Below are 19,980 nucleotides of genomic sequence, written 5' to 3' on the forward strand. Positions count from 1 at the left end.
TTTGTCAATGAAACTTATACATTATTATTGTCAAACTGCCAGGATTTAGGGCATGATATAGTAGCTGAATTTAAAAATACATGATTACTCCTGTAACTTCTGCCAGATTCCTTAATAACAATATCTCTGGGATTTCACACTTGTCCACTGTAAAATGCTCTTGTTCTCATTTATGTTTCCAGTATTCAAGAAAGCTGAAAATGAAACTAGCCCTCTAAAACAAACTGGATGCCCTCTAAAACAGCAAGATCTCCTAGTTATTCTGGATTTTCAACTATTTAAAATGTTCCTATATTTGAAACAAGTTGTACATATTTTCCATTATCAAAGCACTATACACATTGCCTTGCACATTTAAAAAATGCATATTTGTTTTTCCAGGGGAGCAGTTTTTCTACTTTGAAGATGCCCTTGAGATGGCTTACAAAATATTCAGAAAAAAATACAATCAATAATAAAACGAGACAATTCAAACAATATTTTAAAACCAATCTCAACTGAGGACAGAGATAATCAAACTATTTATATGAAACCTCATGACCTTCTTCATAACTCCGATGGCCTGACAAAGGTCTACTGAAGTAATAAAGTAAGGCTGAGTCGGACTCACACAGCCTTTGAGGCAGGCAAATCTTCCCTTTTTCAATTTATTATTATATTTTTCTATTCTGAAATCTATTTTTTTACATTCATATGTATGTTTTTAAAATAAATATCTAGCCACAAACCAGAAGAAGAGCGAGGGCTATTTTCAGACCTTGCAGTCTCATAAAGATCTCTGTAGAGGCTGCTTATGTAACCTGATATGCTACATAATTGGTTGATTAGGTCGCTAGAAAGCAGTTCTGAATGCAGGGGGTTGAGGGACTGGAGCATTGTGCAAGCTAAAGGGAGGGTAGAAATGCATAGCTGAAGCAGGTGTCTAAAGTTTCTACTGCAGCCACTCACACTGATGAGGCAAGCTGGGTTTTAGTGACTTGCTTGTTCAGCCATGTTCAGCAGAAACTTTAAACACACCTACATACAGGAATACACACACAGGGACAGACAGGAGAAGGAGGAGAAAGGTATGTTCTTATAAAGTGAGGTCAGAAGGCCCAGCAATGCAAAAGATATTCATTGTATTTTACTATGAAGAGCACAAATGAAAATGAGATCCATTCAATGAAGAAAAAGATCCAATTCCACTAGGTGTGACCCCTCCCAACTGGAAATAAATTAGTAAAGCAAAGATGGATAGCTTACATAAAAACTGAAAAAAGAAACAATTAATGTAATGAGTTAGCCACACCAATTCCTACTGAATCTTTCTGGGGCCAAATATGCACAAGAATTCCAACTCAGTAGCTTCACGCAGTTTACACAGGCCAACACACATTTTGCTTCCTTAAACATTACACCAATTCCTGGGTATGTTTGGGGTGCTGATTCCAAAAATGGCATTCATTTTGGAAGCCTACACCATGACTTCCTCATGAGGAAGCTGCTTGAACCATTCACTAATGAGGTTATACCAGATCTACAAAACTAGATGTGATAGGGCAAAACGGATGCCATTTCTGGAATCAGCACCCCAAATTCATATCAAACCACCATAAAATTTGGGAAAAACTTTTCTGACCCTCAATTTTGTAGGCCCGAGTTATTTATTTACTGAATTTTTACGTTGCTTTTCCCCTGGTGAGGGTACCCAAGGTGGTTTACCACATTAAAACTGGAGAAGCCCAATGGATCACAACAATTAACAATCAACTATTAAAAATTAATTTAAAGCACCAGTGAATCATGTCAGTCAAATGCTATCAAACGCTAAACAAAAATGTCTTCAAAGAGAGAGCCATTCTTCATTCCAAGGGGAAACATTTTCACAACTCAGGCACCACCACTGAGAAGGCCCTATACCCTGCTGCCGTCCCCCTCACTTCCATTAATGGTGGCATAGAACTGCTTTTGATTACCTCAACAGATGGGTCACATTGTATGGAACAAGGTGGCCCCTCAAATACTCTGGTTCCAATCCACAGAGAACCTTAAAAGTCAAAATTCTGAATTCTGCCTGGAAAGGAAGATTAGTCTCCCTTTTAAGGAAGCACAGCAACATTCACTTCTGTTTTAGAATGATGCTATTTATTTAAAATATTTATAGACCACTTTTCCAAAAGATTAAAACAGTGAATACCAAATCCAAATACTATAAATGAATCACAAACAAGAAAAACAGTATTTTTTCTAAAGAGCAGGAATAAACCAGAAGCACAGAGAGACTGAAAAATTCCTCCACTAGCTTCTGAGCATTAATATTTTTAAATGCTTGATTTGTGTTCTCTTAAGTCAGTGGTTCTCAAACTGGTGTGTCACAACCCACCAGCCTGAGGACCACTGCTGTTGCCCCCTGAATGCCAAAAGGGACTAGGGTGAGCTACAAAAAGTCCCTATGTTCCCCACAGTGGCGCAATCCTGAGGATCATTTTGCTGCCTTCCTCTTTTCCTTGCCCCTTAAGAGGACAATGGAAGTACTCTAGATACTCATGTATAGTATGTGAAATTTTTGCCAAGTAATCAAGCTCCAATTATCGCTTCACCTTATCTCTGGGTCAATCAGAGGGCAGAGCCTTTCGAATCTGCTTTCAACCATTTCAACAGTTTCCTTTCTCTGCCCAGCTCAGGCAGGCACCTGTTAGTTGCTACAGTGATTTTCCTGGGACATTCCAGCCAAAGTTAACCTTTTATTCTTTCTTCTGCTGCAGCCTGGTTCTGCTTTGCAAATGCTTGCAAAGCAGGTCTGTTTTTTGAAACACCAGGATGGGATCCTCCTTCCCAGGCTACAATTCAGTGCACCATTACTTAAGAATAACATCCATGGAAAGCAGTGGGTCTACTTCTGAGTAAAAAGGATTGCAAATATCTCCTCTCTCTGCTGTAAATTGAATTGCACACTCTTAGTTATGTGTTATGGGTTGTATGTTGTATGTAGAGCTTCTGGCTTAACTCACCAGACACCTTAAAGGTTCTCCTGCAGTAGTGGTTCCCAACCTTTTTCACTTGCATATCCCTTGGCAGCCCATTTCCATAAATTGTACCCTTCATATTAGCAAAATGTTTGTTATTAATAATACAAGCCCTCATCATATAAAAGCCCAGACTTCATGTATTCATCACATATTTTCGCTTTTCATCTGTTTGAAGAACAGAAGACTCTGTCTTTGCACTGTTTTGCACCAGAAGTGTGCTGAGAAATTCTGGGTGATTGATCACTTTCCATATTATGTTTCAGCTTTTTACTGCACTGGTTTTCAATCACTGGTTCACAGATGAATTGATGACCACAAAATAGCTATTGGTGGGGCTTTCACAGCCAACTAGCTACCTTCCTTCCTGCCTTGCAAGGCATTCTGGAGCACGGCCTGCCTTTTTCTGCCATTATACCATTCTTTTTCAAGTACCCCTAAAGGTCATGTTGAGTGTCCCTGGAAGTATGTGAATACCAGGTTGGGAACCATTGTTCTTGTGGTATCTGGTTTACAGTGCACTTACTCTGATAGTGTTTACAAAAAGGTGGTGAAGACCAGAATTTAAAAAGAATAAAAATGAATCTTATGATCTTTTACTATGTTTTTAATAAACTAGGGCAGGGCTCTCCAAACTTTTTGGCCAGAGGGCCGCATCAAATATCTGGCACAGTTTTGAGGGCCAGAAACTAAATTAAATATAAAATTTATTTAAATAAATTAGAGATGGAACTTGAATAAATGAATGAATGGGCTCATTCACTCAACCTCTCTGGCCCTTGAACATCTTCCAGATGCAACCAGAGCATAGTTCCAGTCATGTTTGGCTAAGTGGGCAAGAGGCTTTCAGGGGACAAGAGGCTGGCCATGGGCTGGATAGAGGCTTGCTGTGGGCTTATCTGGCCCCTGGGCCGGGGTTTGGAGACCCCTGAATTAGAGACTACAGTTCTTAGGTAACAATTAGTGGTAGGTTATTTTTCAGGATCTGGCCTTGGGTAAAATCAAACAGAACTATAGTCAGATACCTCCCTAAGTTAAACCCCCGACTTATCCAAGGGTCATAGAAAATTCCATGATTGTTGGCTCAAAACCTGCCCTCAGCTTATCTGTGGGGTCCGACTTATAGGCGAATTACTGCAGTAGTTCTCCGGATGCTGGGTCACTGCTTTCTACCCTGCCCCCGCAAAAACTTATCCCGGTCCTCAAACTCCCAGAGAGTTTGAGAACCAGTGCTTTAAGTGATTGCTCTGACAGAGTCTTGTTTGAATGGCAGGAGGCATTGCTGGCACATATCACATTAGTCACATTATTTGGATAAGGCTAATTAACCCCTGCTAATTGGGTAAGAGGCACTTTTTCAAGTGGGTGCTCCTTTTTTTAGCAGGGGGAGAGTAACTGGCCCACCTCACCCCAGCACTGTCTGTTCTAGTGGCTGTCTGCTGGTATTCATTTGCATCTTTTTAGATTGTGAGCCCTTTTGGGACAGGGAGCCATTTAGTTATTTGATTTTTCTCTGTAAACCGCTTTGTGAACTTTTAGTTGAAAAGCGGTATATAAATACTGTTAATTAATAATAAGGCATAATGAACAATTTATCCTAAATTCAGCTTTAAAAAGACTAGGTTCTGCCAGTTTGAAAAGGGACAAAAGCATCTTCACCCTTATTTCTCATCCTATGTTGATAAAAAGAACCATAGGATCACTAAAATTAACTTATTTGTCATACAAAAATGTGTAATTACTTAAATGCATGAACACACATCTTTTCACATTAATGTAAAATTTGAGATTTTACAAATCTCTGAACCCCCCCCCCAAAAAAAACTCCCAGCCATCTAGCAACAAAATGTTCTTTTTCAAAGAATACAAAGCTGTTTAGCCTTTGTTAAATGTTATTCCTTTTACAAGTTGTTATAAGCATATAAGCTTATAGTGATATGGAGGTAGGCTGCAGGATGCCTGAATACTTGAAAAAACGAGAGTGATTGCTTAACTTAAAGTTAACTGCTTCCTGTTAATAATGTAGTTTTTTTCAATAATTCAGGCTGCTTGTAGTCTGCTTCCATGTCACTATAAGCTTGTATGCTTACAGCAACCTGTAAAGGGAAAAATATTTTTGCAGCAGCCAAGATCTAAACATTAATGGGCATGGGGAGGGCAGCCCCCCTCCTCAATCAGTGAATAGCTGAATTTGCTGATACTGGATCTGCAGTTTCAGGGGGACACCTTTATATATACATATACAGGGGCTTTAGAAAAACCTTCATTTCATTGTGGACAACTACTGTATACATTTGGGTCATGCTAGCCAAGTTCTTAGACCAGTGTTTTTCAAACCGTGGGTCATGAACCAATTTCAGATGAGTCCCCATTCATTTCAATATTTTATTTTTTAATATATCAGACTTGATGCTATCATACTATGTGACTACATTTGGGTAAATGTTACAGATCTGTACTTTAACAGGCTACTTGTGTATATGTTTTTAACAATGAGAGTCAATGCAGCTTTCTCCTGGGTAAGTGTGGATAGGATTGCAGCTTAATGATGTGACCTCCGGCAATGACATCACTTCTAAGGTTTTTGTTTTTTTTAAATTAAGGTGAATTTTTTCCCCTTAAATTTTATTGTTTTACATAAACAGAACAAAACCAGCAAACAAAACAAAATCACCAGAACAAAATCACTTGTAAGTTAATGACATCACTTCCGGTGAGTCCTGTATTGGAATCACAGATCGGGCGAGGAGATAGCATGTGGTGTCAGCAGTGACCCCTTTAACGGTTAAGGCAGCCATTTTCAACCACTGTGCTGTGGCACACTGGTGTGCTGTGAATGGTCCCCAGGTGTGCCACAGGAGTTTGGTGAAGAGTCATTTATTAATAGGACCTCACCATGAGGTGTACCACCTCACCATTGGAGGGTATGAGCCCCCCCACTAACAGCATGGTGTACCGTGGGGCAGCCCAATCCTGAGCTGCCCGGGGCACCCAGCCTCAGTGGCTCCGAGAACGACTGCCGCAAGATCCTGCGCGTCCCGGGCTACCGCAGGAGGCACCTCAGGAGAAAGGGACTTTTGTCCCCTTCTCCCAGGTAAGGTAAGCAACCCCGCAATGGGGCTACTCACTTTAAGGTAAAGGTGCTCGTGTAGGGCGCGGAGCCCTCCCTGAGTGTCTTGGATCCTGCGGAGCAGAGCTCTGCGGACCCGCCCCCTCCCTCCTTCCCCGGCATGCCTCCAGCCCACCCACCCCCCGCATCATGCCTCCTCCCCACCCTCACTCTGCCCCCCGCCAGCCTCACCTTGAACAGCAGACAGTTTTTATTCATCACTATTATGCCCACCTTAGGAAGATATTTGGTGGTGGAAAAATGAACTACATATAAAGAACTATGACTAGTTCACCAAAAGAAATTTGTAAAAAGCAGGCTTATGACAAGGAAAATGTAAACCTCCCTTCCTCTGGAAGACATTTGAGTGAGTTTACTTAAGACATCCTACATTTGGTCTCATAACAATTGCATTTGCAATGTAATAATTGTATTTGCACTCTGTCTATTTTGGTACTTTCTTGTGTTCTTGCAAACAAATTCATGCAGGGGCAGATGTAAGCCAATTAGAACACATGCCCCCAAATGTGCCCCATGCCTAAAGGGGTTCCATTCTAGGGTAATCTAGTCTTATCAAATACACACAACACATTGTAACAGACACCTAACTCCACATTGCAGGTTTTATAGAGAACAGCAACAATTTTAATTTTCTTCTGAATTCTTAAAAAGTCAGTAGCGTTTGTTTACTGTAGACCAGTGATTCTCACACATTTAGCACCGGGACCCATTTTTTAGAATGAGAATCTGTCAGGACCCACCAGAAGTGACGTCATGACCCAAAGTGACATCATCAAGCAGGAACATTTTTAACAATCCTAGGCTACAGTCCTGCCCAGACTTACCCAGGAGTCAGTTCCATTTACTATCATTGTTCAAAGAATATCCATAGTAGTTTGTTAAAAGTACAGGTCTGTAACATTTCCCCAAATGCAGTCACATACCATGGTAGCATCAAGTCTAATATATTAAAAATAAAATATTGAAATGAATGGGAAACCATCTGAAATTGGCTCACAACCCACCTAAGGGGTCCCGACCCAGTTTGAGAAACACTGCTGTAGACTGTTTATTTTGAACATTTTAAACAAACATTTTTTACTAAATCACTTCACAGTCACTAAAACAAGTGGTTTTGTACCTATTTACTTTTCAAAAGTAATATACAATTTCTGTTTGTTTATTGGTAGGCTTAAATGTATGCAATTGTATATTAAAATGTGCTTAGATCAGTGGTTTGCCAAGTGGTGGGTTGTGACCCACTATAGGGAACCATAACTGGGCTGCACTAGCCTCAGGGGGGGTACAGAAGGCCCGCAGCCCCCTTGATGCTAGAAATCACTCTGTTTGGGGATTGGAGTGCACCTCCAGTTTTTGTGGACCTTTCCTGAGGCCAGCACAACCCCCTCCAGGTAAGGCGAAAAACTCCTGGGTTTCCACAATGCTGCGATAGCTGCAATGCCAGCCTAGGCCCCACCCCCACAAATACTTACCTGCAGTCCCAACATCCAAGCAGCATTTTGGGAACCACTGGTTAGAGCCATTTGGTCCATTAACTCACATGCACTTTTTAAGCACACATCTTCATTGGTTTCCATTCTACCATAGAAATATAACATCTATAATAAAATTTATTATCTCTAAGATTCACCAGACCTTGGCTGTGAACCACGGGTCCTGCAAAGTATGTTTCCAATTGGGCCCCTCAGATCCTAAGGCCACCCCTGAATTCATGTTTAACATAGTCTCCAAGTTAAGAAATTTTTTGAATGTCACAGTGAAAAGGAAAACGAGAGCAAGTTAAAGGTTCCTCTCAGACTTCGAGAGGAACTAAAACAATCACAGCCAACAGAGACCAAAACTTCCTACTTCGTAGTTCTCATCTTTGTGAATTCAGAAAACCAGTTCAACCAACTTCTGTAATCTTTTACCTTACAAAAGGAAATACCTGTAAATTCTACGAGCTTAAACAGCTCACTATTATTCCTCTGAAATGCATGGCCCAGGATATGTGACTGGTAGAACTCACACAAACTAAATGACAATGGGATTGAGGGTTTTTATGCATGCTCAACTTTTAAAAGCCGTCACAGCATTTTAACCATATTTAAATACTGTTAATAATAATAATAATAATAATAACCAAGCTTTTATAACATCACTATAACAGCACTGTATGCTTTTCTCTAAGGGTATTTCAGGTAACTTGTGAACCTATTACCAGGGTCGACATTTGGGGTTGGGAAGGGCAACCGTTATGACCACTCTGGGCACCACTCTGGAGGGGCCCAGAAAATGCCTTACCTCATTATTTTTGTTGCCATGTTGATGCCTCAAGCAAACACTGCGGCAAGAAACTGCTTCAGAAGCTATTCTGAAGCACAGAGAAAGGCTGGGGCTGGTCTGCACCTGCTTCTGTAATGGGAGGCTGGGCAAAGTCAGAAGAAGGAGGGGTGGCAAGCATAATCCTATGCATGTCTACTCAGAAGTCCCATTTATTTCAATGGGACTTACTCCCAAGTAATAAGATTGAGCCTTTAGGCAAGGAAGGCAGTAGACGGAGTTTTGCCCTATATTAAAAATAATGATCTCATAACATACATCTCTTGTGCCCTTTACATATCAGTATGCATCAAGCTCTCTTATAGACTGAAGTCCTGTTGCATGCAGTCTCCTCTAATCTTATCTTTACTAAACAAGAGAGAAATCTCTAAGAAGGTAAGCACAAAGTTGTACATGGGGGTGCAAGTATTTCAGTTTCCCAACTTGCAGAGATTTATGAAATTACTGCTTTAAAAATAGTATTTTTTGTATATCAGATGGGTTCTTCAGGAAACTTTCCATAGTGCAAGCCTTCTCAAACCCCCACCCATTTTTCTACTTTGCTTCCTAGTTGTTTTGTTCCCACTTTTTTCCTTCCTTACTACTCTCTAGAAGCATTTGCAGTTGGCCTCTTCATAAGCCAATATATATTTGATATGTTTTGAAAAAGAAAGGGGCATCCCTCCTTTTTGGGGAGCGAGTTTAATTTAGAGTATTTTACATTTCAATTTTTAGTAGTTATTTTGTTTGTCTCATTAGCTGGGTTAATTATTTAAAATTTCAATAAAGGAAAGAGTGCTTCTATAGTAATAGGGAATTAATGAGCTCAAATTTATTGTTAATTTGAATTTTGAGGTATATTTTAATTTAAGCACTTTTTAATATATTATTTTACACACACGTACATGTGTGTGTGCGCGCGCACATGTGCAAATAGCGCCCTGGGCTCCACACCCTTCTAAGGGATGGCCCTCCCTATTATTCACAATTTTGTTGCTTTCTTTCACCTGGTTCTTTTTCTCTATCCATTCATTCAGAAGGGTCCAAAGAAACTGGAGGAAGATGATCTATATGCAGTGGATCGTCTTAGGTCTATCATTACTCTTTTGTCCCTTGAAATGTCTTTCTGGAAGGCTGATCTTACAAAATGGTTTCTAGTACATGTGAGGAAGTGCAGATAGAGATGTGAAGGCCCGGGAAAAACCCGGAAAAATTCGGAAAAACGGTTTTTTCCCCGTTTTTTTCCAGAAGCCTTTTTTGTTTTTTTCTGCAAAATTAGAAAAATTGAAAAAAGAAAAAAATTGATTGAATGTTTTATTTTAACATGATGAATAAAATATTTTAAGACAAGGTGTTCAAATATTTTCCAAATCATTTCTAAAAAATATGTATGGTATCACATTATTTTAATTTCTGTGCACTGAGGACAAGCAAGTCCTAGGTTACAAACTGAACTCTCCAATGCAAGAACAAGATGCATTTCTTCCTTTAGGAGGTGCTGCTATTGTCACAAGAAAAGAAAAAGGTTTCAGTTTTGTTTTTGCATGTGGGTGGGTATGTTTGGTTTTGTTCTGTCCTGTTCACAAGGCCTCAAAGCACTGGAAGAAAATACAGAGCAACAAAAAGGACCCAAAAATATATACTTAATTTAAAAAGGTAAGAGTTTACATTTATCTGATTCCAGAAAACTGAATCATTTAGCTACATTAGTTTAACTTTATAACTTTGTGTAAATAATAATTTAATTACTACTGATCTGGTTCTTTACTTTCCCCACCCACAACCATAGATTAGTGTCTTCTTGCAAACTAGCCATTAAATTATTTTTCTTTCCTACTCCCCTCAAGAAAATGGTGAGACCAACATCTAGCATACGGAGGCATTTTTACATTACAAGTTCTTCTGAGAACAAAAATGTGATTTGCAAAATATTGTCAGATGAAATACACATTGCCAAATGCTACTAGGATGACAAAACACATTCTTGTATGTCACAAGTGTCCTGTAAATATTAAAAAATCCTTTATGGATCTAAGTGAAGAGGACCTCGGTAATGAAAATGCACAGTTTTTCTCAACTTTCTCATTCAAGAAGTCATCTTTCTACTCCATCTGTAAAATCAGCAGCAACACAAAGTGTTGTTGTCCCACCAGCAGCATCTTCAAGTAAACAGATACTGAAGACAGCTGCATCCGAAAATTATTCAATAACTTCATTTGTAGACAAAATGACACCGATCAGGAAAAAATTGATCAAGCTCTTGCAAGATAAATATATTCTTCTGGAACACCATTTTCAATAACTGAAAATACATACTGGTAGGAAGCTTTGAAATTACTAAGACCATCATACGACCATTTGCCCAGTAGACATTCTTTGAGCAAGCCTCTTTTGGAGTCAAGACTATGAACGTGTAATGGAATCTGTGCAAGGAAAAATTAATGAAGCACTGTGTCTTGCACTACTTACGGATGGATGGACAAATGGGAGAGAAGGAATTATAAATTTTGTTATAACACCTCAACCAGTTTTTTACAAAAGCATTGAAATAGGAGAGAACAGACATACTGCAGAGTATATCAGCTGTAAAATGTTTGAAGTCCTACAGAAAACTGGGAGTGGTAAAGTATTTGCTTTGCAGACTGACAATGCCAGCAATATGTAAGCAGCATGGGAGATCATAATGGAGAAGTATCCACATATTACTGCAATAGGATGTGCATCTCATGGGCTCAACTTGCTTCTTAATGATATTATGAAACTGAACACTCTTCAAATGATCTATAGAGCAAAAGAAGTTCTAAAACATGTAAAAGGTACTCATATTGTAGCTGCAGTTTTCAAGAAAAAGCAAGTAGAAAAAATGCAAAGAATAAAATAGTGAAACTGAAGCTCAGTAGTAAAACTTGATGGGCTGGTGTGGTCATCTTCTTTGAAAGTTTACTAAAAAACAAAGAAACTTCAAGAAACAGTAACAGTTGAAGATCTTAAAGTACCCTGGTGTGTGAGAAACACTGTTCTTGATCAGGATGTCTCCTGGGTTCAGCTGCAAAATTCCCTGAAGATTCTAAAGCCAATTGCTGCAGCAATCACTGCATCTGACAAAAGTGCACTGACTCAGAAATTCCTTATCTAATGTCCAAGATAAAAACAACTGTTTTTGACAATCTCAGTATATCTCCACTTACAACTATAGAAGAAAGTAAAGTGAAAGATTTTATTTTTAAAAGGGAAGAATTTTGTTGCCTTCCAATTCATGCTGCTGCAAATCTGCTGGATCCAAGATTCAAAGGTGGAAATAGAAGTGATGACAGCACTGTTACTGCATTTGACTGGATTACAAAACAAGCATCACATTGAGGACTTGATGTTGGAAGGTACTTTCAAATGTTGCAGAATATAGAACATCTTCAGGGATTTGGTCCAGGAAAGCAATCTGGGATTCTGCCAAACATGTTTCTCCTGCAACATGGTAGCAAGGTCTTTGCACAACTCAGCCTCTGACTCCTATTGCTTCTCGCCGCCTTCAGATTCCTCCATCTTCTGCAGCATGTGAAAGAATCTGGTCTATGTTTGGAAACACTAAATCAAGAAATAAACTGACATGTGAAAGGGTAGAGAAGCTTGTGTCAATCCAGGCAAACCGTCAGTTTTTACAAGTCCATAATAACTGTGAAAATGACAGACACAACAGAGTAGCTGCAGAAGCAGAGACGGAAACCGATATTGATAATTACAACTCAGAAAATGATTCTGATTGAATTTCATGCCCATTCTTTGAAACTTAGTCCTACTCCCTTCTATACACTTCCCCCCTCTTCAATTCTTTTTATTTTTATTTAATACTGTGGAAAGGAAATATGAATAATTGTTACTTCTGGATTTTAAAAATTGTTTTGTGGAGGTTTTTTGTCTGTTCCACAAGTTAGTAAGCAGTTTAAGAGACTGTTGCTCCATTTGTTACAATTACAAATAAATATTTAAAAAGTAAATTCTGTTTGCAATAATTGTTTGGATACACTATATTCTTAATATACTAGTTGTGATCATTTTATGCCAAGTCAAATTGTCCATAGTCATATTTTATGTTCCTAAAGTAACAGAATGACTTTCAATGTGGAAAAGAAAAAAAAGGGGGGCTAGCATTTTTTCAATTTTCCCAAAAATTTCTGTTTTTTTCTGAAAAAAACCAGAAAAACTTCTTTCCAAGCTTCAAAATTTCTGAAAATTTTACATCTCTAAATGCAGATACAAAGAAAAATTCAGAAAGTCCTGGAAAATGCTCTAAAGCACCTTGGATCCTATACTTTTTAAAAAATCTGAAACCCTGCTCTATGTTCCCTCTCCTTCATAAATTTGACAGGGGTGGGGCAATGTGCCAGGGCATTTGAAATTCCCTTTAACTGTAGAACCCCTTCCTCTTTGAGGCCTATTTGCCCACTTCATTGTTGAGTTTTCATTGTCACTTCAACACTTTTATTTTGTTGTTTTGTTTTCTTAACCTGTTTTTTTCCTTTCTCCTCTCAGTTGTATCAGTACTGCTATTTTTTGACCATGCTGTGATTATGTTCATTTTGATTTTGTTTTAAGACTGATATATTTTTAATTGTAAATTATTTTTGTTGAAATAGTTTTTTTTTCCAAAACATGCTATGATTTTAATCATTCAGGGCCACTTTAGGGGCAGAAAGGCAGGATATAAAATCCCAGGATTAATAAATACGTATATGCTCAATATGTTGTAGTAGTTTACCTTCTTAAGAAGCACAAAAAGAATTTCCCAAGTTGCATAGATACCCACAAAAGGCAGTTATCCTGAAAAGTCTGCTGTGTTGCAAAGCTATCCCAAAACCACGATAGCAGGTAGATGCTAGGAGGAAGCTGTTTGAAGGGCAAACACTAACAAGCAAATGTGAAGAGGTTGCTCTGTGCAAGCCCTCCAAATGTCTTCCTCTTGTTAGCTGACAAGCAGGTGTGAAGGGGATGCAGTTTGGAGGGCTGCAAATGAGCATACAAAACCAGAACAGATGAGATTAGCAGGATGGGGAGAATTTGTGAACGGCAGATACCAGAAACAGAGCCTGTGGAGGGGGGGGGCTGTATAGAAAAATAAGCAGAGAACTTGTCAACAAGGGATTTAACAAATCAGTTAACACACAGTTAACTCCTAACATGAGACCCACCATGGAAATATCTTTTTGAAACCTGCTTTCACCAAAATCCCACTATATATTCCTGGAGACCAGCATAACTAACAGTCTAGTCCTAACTAACTTTCTAACACAAATGCAGCTGTGCTCAACAGATGCATGCTGTAGCTGGTGGGGGGGGCAGTCATGGAGGCCTCCTCAAGGTAAGGGAAGGGGAATGTTTGTTCCCTTACCTTGGGGCTTCATTGTGACTACATCAGCACTGGAAAGTTGGTTAGGATTGGACTGTGAGACTGACTACAGTTGGCAAGGCACAGTCAACCTAGGCTAGGGCATCTTTTGGAACATTGCCTTTATGTACAATTAAGTTCTTTTTTAAGTATGGTGCATGTTAACAAAAGAAGAATGAAAAAGATGTTTAAAGAGAGATAGCTAAAACCCATTTGAGCTGATGTACGGTTTATCTTACAAAGTACTGATTTAGCTTCTATAAAATGAACAGATATCTGTGTTCTTAGCTACAATAACCAGGTACATTATGTTCTTAGGAAACAAGTGTTTTCTTAGTTTTCTTAATATCTTTTCTTAGTTTTCTTAATATCACATCTGTGAAGATCTGCTTGCAAACACAAGTGACAAGGTACTTTCCAATCATTGGTCAGGGCCTAAATCTAGCAGCTGTAAAGCCTATTTTTAGATCTGAAAATGTATCTATCTCAACACAGTAATTCAAAAGGACAACTGGCAATATGTTCCCCATGGAAAGTCATGAAAACGAAGATTACATATAGACAATTCCAGGTATATTCAGTGGGAAGAATATAGTCAAAAATGGAGACCAATGAAAACCTCTCTAGAGAACATTTAAAAACATCAAAGTAAAATGGTATCAGAAGTTTACAGATTACAAAAAACTGGATCCAGTTTGTCTGCTTTATGAAGCTTCTAATCTCATGTCAACTTTCAACTCAAATCCATCTCAAACTATGCGTATGAACTGGGTTGAGCACATGGGTTGAAACTAATATCAGGTCTTGTTTTCTAATTTACTTTATCATAACATCTGGTACATACTCTGAAGTTTGATGCCTGAACTTTAGCAGCAAAACAGTCCCCAAAATAAAAATTAAGTGTACAATCCAGTGAAAGTAGAGCATTTTTAAACTCAATAGCTTGCAACTGGAGAGATTTAAGCATCTCCTGAACTCTTCTATTGAAATAAATAGCACATTAGAGGCATTGTGTCCACAACATTAAAGGTATCAATTTCTAAAAAGGAAGGCCAATCCTCTGCTGTAATCATATATATTACTACATCATAATACACTGAACTTTGTCCCATACCAATTTTGGAACCAAATAAGTATGTCAATAGAAAAAGTGAGGGCAGAGTGAAACAGACCTCAATCAACAAAGGGAGGGGGGGAGACTTCTTGAGCAAGGTGTATCTGTACACCTCCAACACCAAAATAGAATTACCGGTAGTGAAGGTGTGTATTTGTGTATTTGTAAGAACTTTGCAGATAAAATTAGTTGAATCTGCTAGGATTTGGACTCCTCTTTGGCAGTGTCAATGTCTCTAGACATTGATCAATGTCACTGGAGCATCTTTGGGTCCCAATGTTCTGGACTCCTTTCAACTTGTACAGCCTGAGGATGTGGACAGAGTCCTTTAGAACAGCATTTCTCAACCAGTGGTATGCATACTACTGGTGGTACCTGAGCTGCTCTTCAGTAGTACACAAAACTGATTCTTCTTGTGAAGCTCCACCTCTACTTCCCAAACTGATTTTGGCTGGAGAATCAGCTTCTGTCTCAGGTGGGCTCCTGCTCACCAGTTGATTGTCAGTAGTGCTACCGACTATTAGCTGGTGAGCTGCCAGCTGATAAGAGCATGAAAGTTTCCCACCTTCCCAAGGATCTTCTGTGTGGCAGGACTGGAGGGGGCAGATGGGAAGTGGTAGGGACATAGGTTGATATCACTGGTATTGGTGGTACTTAAGATAAGACAGATCATGAGAAGTGAAATATTTGGGGACAAAGGTTGAGAAACACTGCTTTAGAGTGCAACCATTAATGTGCTGCCTGGATCCTTGCCCAGTGTGGCTTATTAGATCAGCTGGGGGGGGCTGGCTGAATGAGTGAGGGAAGTGGTGAATGCATCACTGAGAGTTTTGCCTATGCCACTGAATACAGCAATGGTGCACCCCTTTCCTTTTAAAAAAAACAAAAATCTCCCTTGACCTCAATGTGCTAGATAACTTTCGGCCTGTGTCAAATCTCCCCTTTCTGGGCAAGGTGGTTGAGCGGGTTGTGGCAGTCCAACTCCAGAGTGTTCTGGATGAAACAGATTATCTCGATCCCTATCAATCTGGCTTCAGGCTGGGCTTTTGGATAGAGTCATGGATAGACCCCTGGATGGGAGTGATTATGTGCTTGTAAAACCCATGTGGGTTGATATGGGCACAATTTCCCACAGAAGTACTGTACTGCATGTTTTGGTCATGGTATAAGTGCAATTCACAGATTTACAAGTTTGTATTGCTGAGATAGAGACAGCAAATACAATTATGCCTCATCGTATATTTCCTTAATACAATTTACAGTATATTGTTCTTTTTAGACCAACCAGGTGTTTGGAGCAACAAGAAAGTAATTATTTGGCCTTCTCCTCCGAAGAAAAGGCAAAACAGTTATAAACAGAAACTTAGCTGCAACTGGATGACAAGCAGAACCAGTCATTAGGCAGTCTCATTTCTAGTCAGTTGTCTCCATGTATTGGGTACATAGGGTCACATCAAAGCCAATGAAATCCGCTATGATGAAAATGCCTTTAACACTACATAAAGGCAAATCACAAAGTCCTGCCCATTCATTCATCAGAAGTCATCCTCTCTGTTATACTGTATAAGTTACCTATAATGCCTCTGCATTAGCTAACAGGAGCTGTTGCCAAGACAGTAACTAAGATCCATATTCTTGCACAAGAGGCAGTACCTAAGGCTAAGCAGTCTTACAAAGCTGGAATAACAATCACCCATGATACTGTAGAGACAGAGTAATAAGACCACCTTATCATTGTGAGCAATGAAGACAATACTGCTTTGCCCAGAATGGGCTTCAGTGTAGATTACAGAAGGCACTTGTTTTACAAGAGCCTGTTAAGCAGTTGCAATTCTATTTAGAAAACACAACATGCCATGACAGTCCACCATTTTAGAAAACAGCAAACAAACCCTTCTGCCCATTTAAAAAGTGTGCCTGATGGCGGGACAGAAGAACAAAGGCTTTTGGATTGGTTATCTGCATGGGGGGAAAAAACTGACTAAGAGAACTCAATTGATTTGGATCTGCCTGAGAAAAACAAGAATTGAGTTGTTTGACTAAAGAAAGGGAAGTCACTTGCTTCCACTTAGCCCAGCATTCAAATTCCAACAATGAAGAGCAAATGCCTCATGAAGCTTGCAAGTAGACCACAAGGAAATCAGTGCTTCCCTGTCATTTGTTTCCAACATCTGGTATTCACAGGTATATTACCTGTGAACATGGAAGTTCCATTTAGATACCATAGTTCATTAATAGGGAGGAAATTTGGGTGGTTGGAACTGACTTGGCAAGTTGGATGAAATTTATAGCATTCCCACTTTCTTAAGACCGACACCCCTGCAATTTAGTACATTCATAATGTACTGTAACCAGAATATACAACTGGACTTGCACTGAACTACAAAAGTATATGGTTATTATTACTTAGGGCTGAAAAAAAAAATCCAATGAACATAATTGCCTACAGACTTCTAAAAATGTGACTTCCAAGCTTGAAATTCATATACTTAAACCTGTGGTTGCCCTACAGTAGAAAAGCAAGTGACTTTCAGAAAGAAACAGCAATTTTCAATAGGCAGTATGTGCAGTTGTGCACATTCCTGTTTTTGACAAAAAAGTCAAAATAATTAACAACGTTGAAACATTAGCCTGGATGGACAATTACAACAGAAATGTTGTGCTGAATAAATTTGCCAAGAATTTAATAATACTGTCATTAACTTCTATTTAAGTTTATCTGTATACCATATTCATCCTGAACAGGAACTGAGACTTTCTATAATGTACACTTCTCTCTCAAGCATGAGATCCCAAAAAATAGTTTTTTTTGGGGGGGGGGGGAGTGACAGTATTTTTGTTGCTTCTTTTTTAAACAAATGTTTGTGCACCATTGTGTTAGATTAAGTAGAACAGTGCCTCAACCATTCCATTCACATCCATGAGCAGTTGTAAACCACAAACACAGCACACCTCTGAGCCTAAGGCCAGTAAAAGTCAAGTGTCTGTACCATTATGGTGTCCTACCCTGCCAGAGTTACTTCATATGGAGATTCCCAACAGTGATACCTGCTTAGCTTAAAATACACCCCTGCTTGGTTTAAATACACAGCCTAGCTGCTTCCTTATTCTATATGTATCCTGTTAAGTTTTAGCATGTTGTTCACATCTTTTTTCCACCTTTCTTCTAAAACAAAATGTAGTTTCTTAACTGCTGTCCCAGGCACATGGGACAACTGGTCCTAGAGACATTTTGAATCTGATTGTCTTGCAAAACTGGGAGTTTCCAAGGAAGAGAAACCTTTTGTGAAACACCAAAAGGGATTTGGTTTTGTTTTTAAAAGGATGGGGGATTTATACATGGTTCTCTTTTTCTCCTTCCACCTCCCTTTAAATAGCACAACCACTCACTCGACTTTTTTCAGCTGGGAGTGAAGATAGGACGTCTGTTTTTACAGTTCTGTATACAACCAGGGCCAGAGAAGAGTATGTAACTCAGGTTCCCAGCTCTTTAGCAGGGGCCTCCTGCACTAAGGCTGAACAAAGACTGAGCCTGGTTCCTTCCCCACCTCAGGGCACAGCAGCAAGCTCTTCCCAGCAACATCCCCGCCTCCTCAGTCCAGGCTGGGATTCCTCCCCTAACTCTCCGCCTGAGGGAAGTTACTTCCTCCTCAGCCCTGAATAGGATCAGGGAGTTCGGCTACAGAAGCCACAACAAAGCACGCTGAAGCCTAACAGATGTCTTGGGTGGCAGGAGCTTTCAGGGGTGAGAGAGAGGGGTCCGATTGGGCCTCGCCCTGGAGGGCAGAGTGTGGTGGTGGAGGGGCCTCTCCAGTATAACCGGTAGCAGTAACTCCTCCACCCCGCACCAATAAGAAGGCAAAAGGACTAGTACTTTTATCCCCCCCCCCCCAATAACCTGCATGAGGCTACCATCCTATTCACACTTTCCTGGGAGTAAGCCCCACTGACTAACGGGACTTACTTCTGAGCAGACATGCATAGGATTGGGCTCTCCAGCTGCAATCCTACCCACTCTTACTTGGGAGCAGGTCCGACTGACTCTAATGGGACTTACTTCTGAGTAGACATGCACAGGATTGGGCTCTCCAGCTGCAATCCTATCCACTCTTACTTGGGAGTAAACCCCATTGACTATAATGGGACTGATTTCTGAGTAGACAGGCTTAGGATTGGGCTCTCAGGCTGCCATCCCATCCACACTTTCCTGGGAGTAAACCCCACTGACTGTAACGGGACTTCCTTCTGAGTAGACAGGCACAGGACCGGGCTCTGAGGCGCGGCGGCGGGCAGGATTTCCAGCAGCCACTGCCGACCTGCCCCCGCCAGCCAAGCCCTGGACTGGACTGGACTGGACTGGACTGGAGGCTGTTGCGCCCGCCCGCCCGGTAGGTAGGTACCCGTGAAGCGGCCGCCCGCGTCGCCGTGCCCCCGCCGCCGCTGCAGGACGAAGTAGCCGCTGCTCTTCTGGGTGACCCACAGCTTGAGGGCGCTTTTCAGGAGCACCTCCTCGGGCTTCAGCCACATCTTCCTCCCGCCGGCCGCGCCACAGCCACAGCGTCACATCGCCCCGCAGTCGCTCCCGCCGTCGCGTGGATCCCGGCCGTCAACTGGCGGCGGCCGGGCGAGGCGGTCCGTCTCCCGCAGCAGCGGCCTGAGGGGGGGAGGAGCCGCCGCCGCCGCCGCTCTGCTGAGCCTCCTCTCGAGGCGCAGCCGAAAAGGCTTCGGCTCCAGCCCGGGCGCCCGCCGACACGCTCCCTCCCCTGCAGCCGCCTCCCCTCGGAGTTCCGCCTCCGAGGGAGGGAGCACCAGAAACCTGGACGACCACTGCCGGGTGGGAGGGAGCGCAGAACCGCCTGCAGCCTGCTCCGGCCTTTCCCCGGGGCTTGTCTCCGATACCAGGGGGCTCAGCTGAGGGGCCAGGGAGGCAGAAGCGCTTTCGGAGCCCGACCCCATGCCTGTCTACTCAGGAGTAAGTCCCATTAGAGTAAGAGGCTTACTCCCAGGTAAGGATGGATAGGACTGCAGCCTCTGAGCCCAATCCTAT

The 19,980-nt window shown here is 40.9% G+C and overlaps 1 protein-coding gene across 3 annotated transcripts in view; it reads right to left on the reverse strand.

The window, feature by feature from the left end:
* The window catches only part of TBC1D8 (TBC1 domain family member 8), a 58,418-nt gene extending 38,754 nt beyond the window's left edge, over nt 1–19,664 (reverse strand). For 2 of the 3 annotated variants that reach the window (XM_066619814.1, XM_066619813.1), the window contains exon 1: nt 19,334–19,664. In XM_066619814.1, the coding sequence (XP_066475911.1) occupies nt 19,334–19,460 (127 nt within the window). In that variant the 5' untranslated portion in view covers nt 19,461–19,664. Of the gene's footprint in view, nt 1–728; nt 770–19,333 lie in introns of those variants that run through there. The other variant, XM_066619815.1, reaches the window with a different exon arrangement.
* Between the last annotated feature and the right edge of the window lie 316 nt (nt 19,665–19,980).

The sequence above is a fragment of the Tiliqua scincoides genome, chromosome 3 (genome assembly GCF_035046505.1).
Source record: "Tiliqua scincoides isolate rTilSci1 chromosome 3, rTilSci1.hap2, whole genome shotgun sequence".
Taxonomy (NCBI): domain Eukaryota; kingdom Metazoa; phylum Chordata; class Lepidosauria; order Squamata; family Scincidae; genus Tiliqua; species Tiliqua scincoides.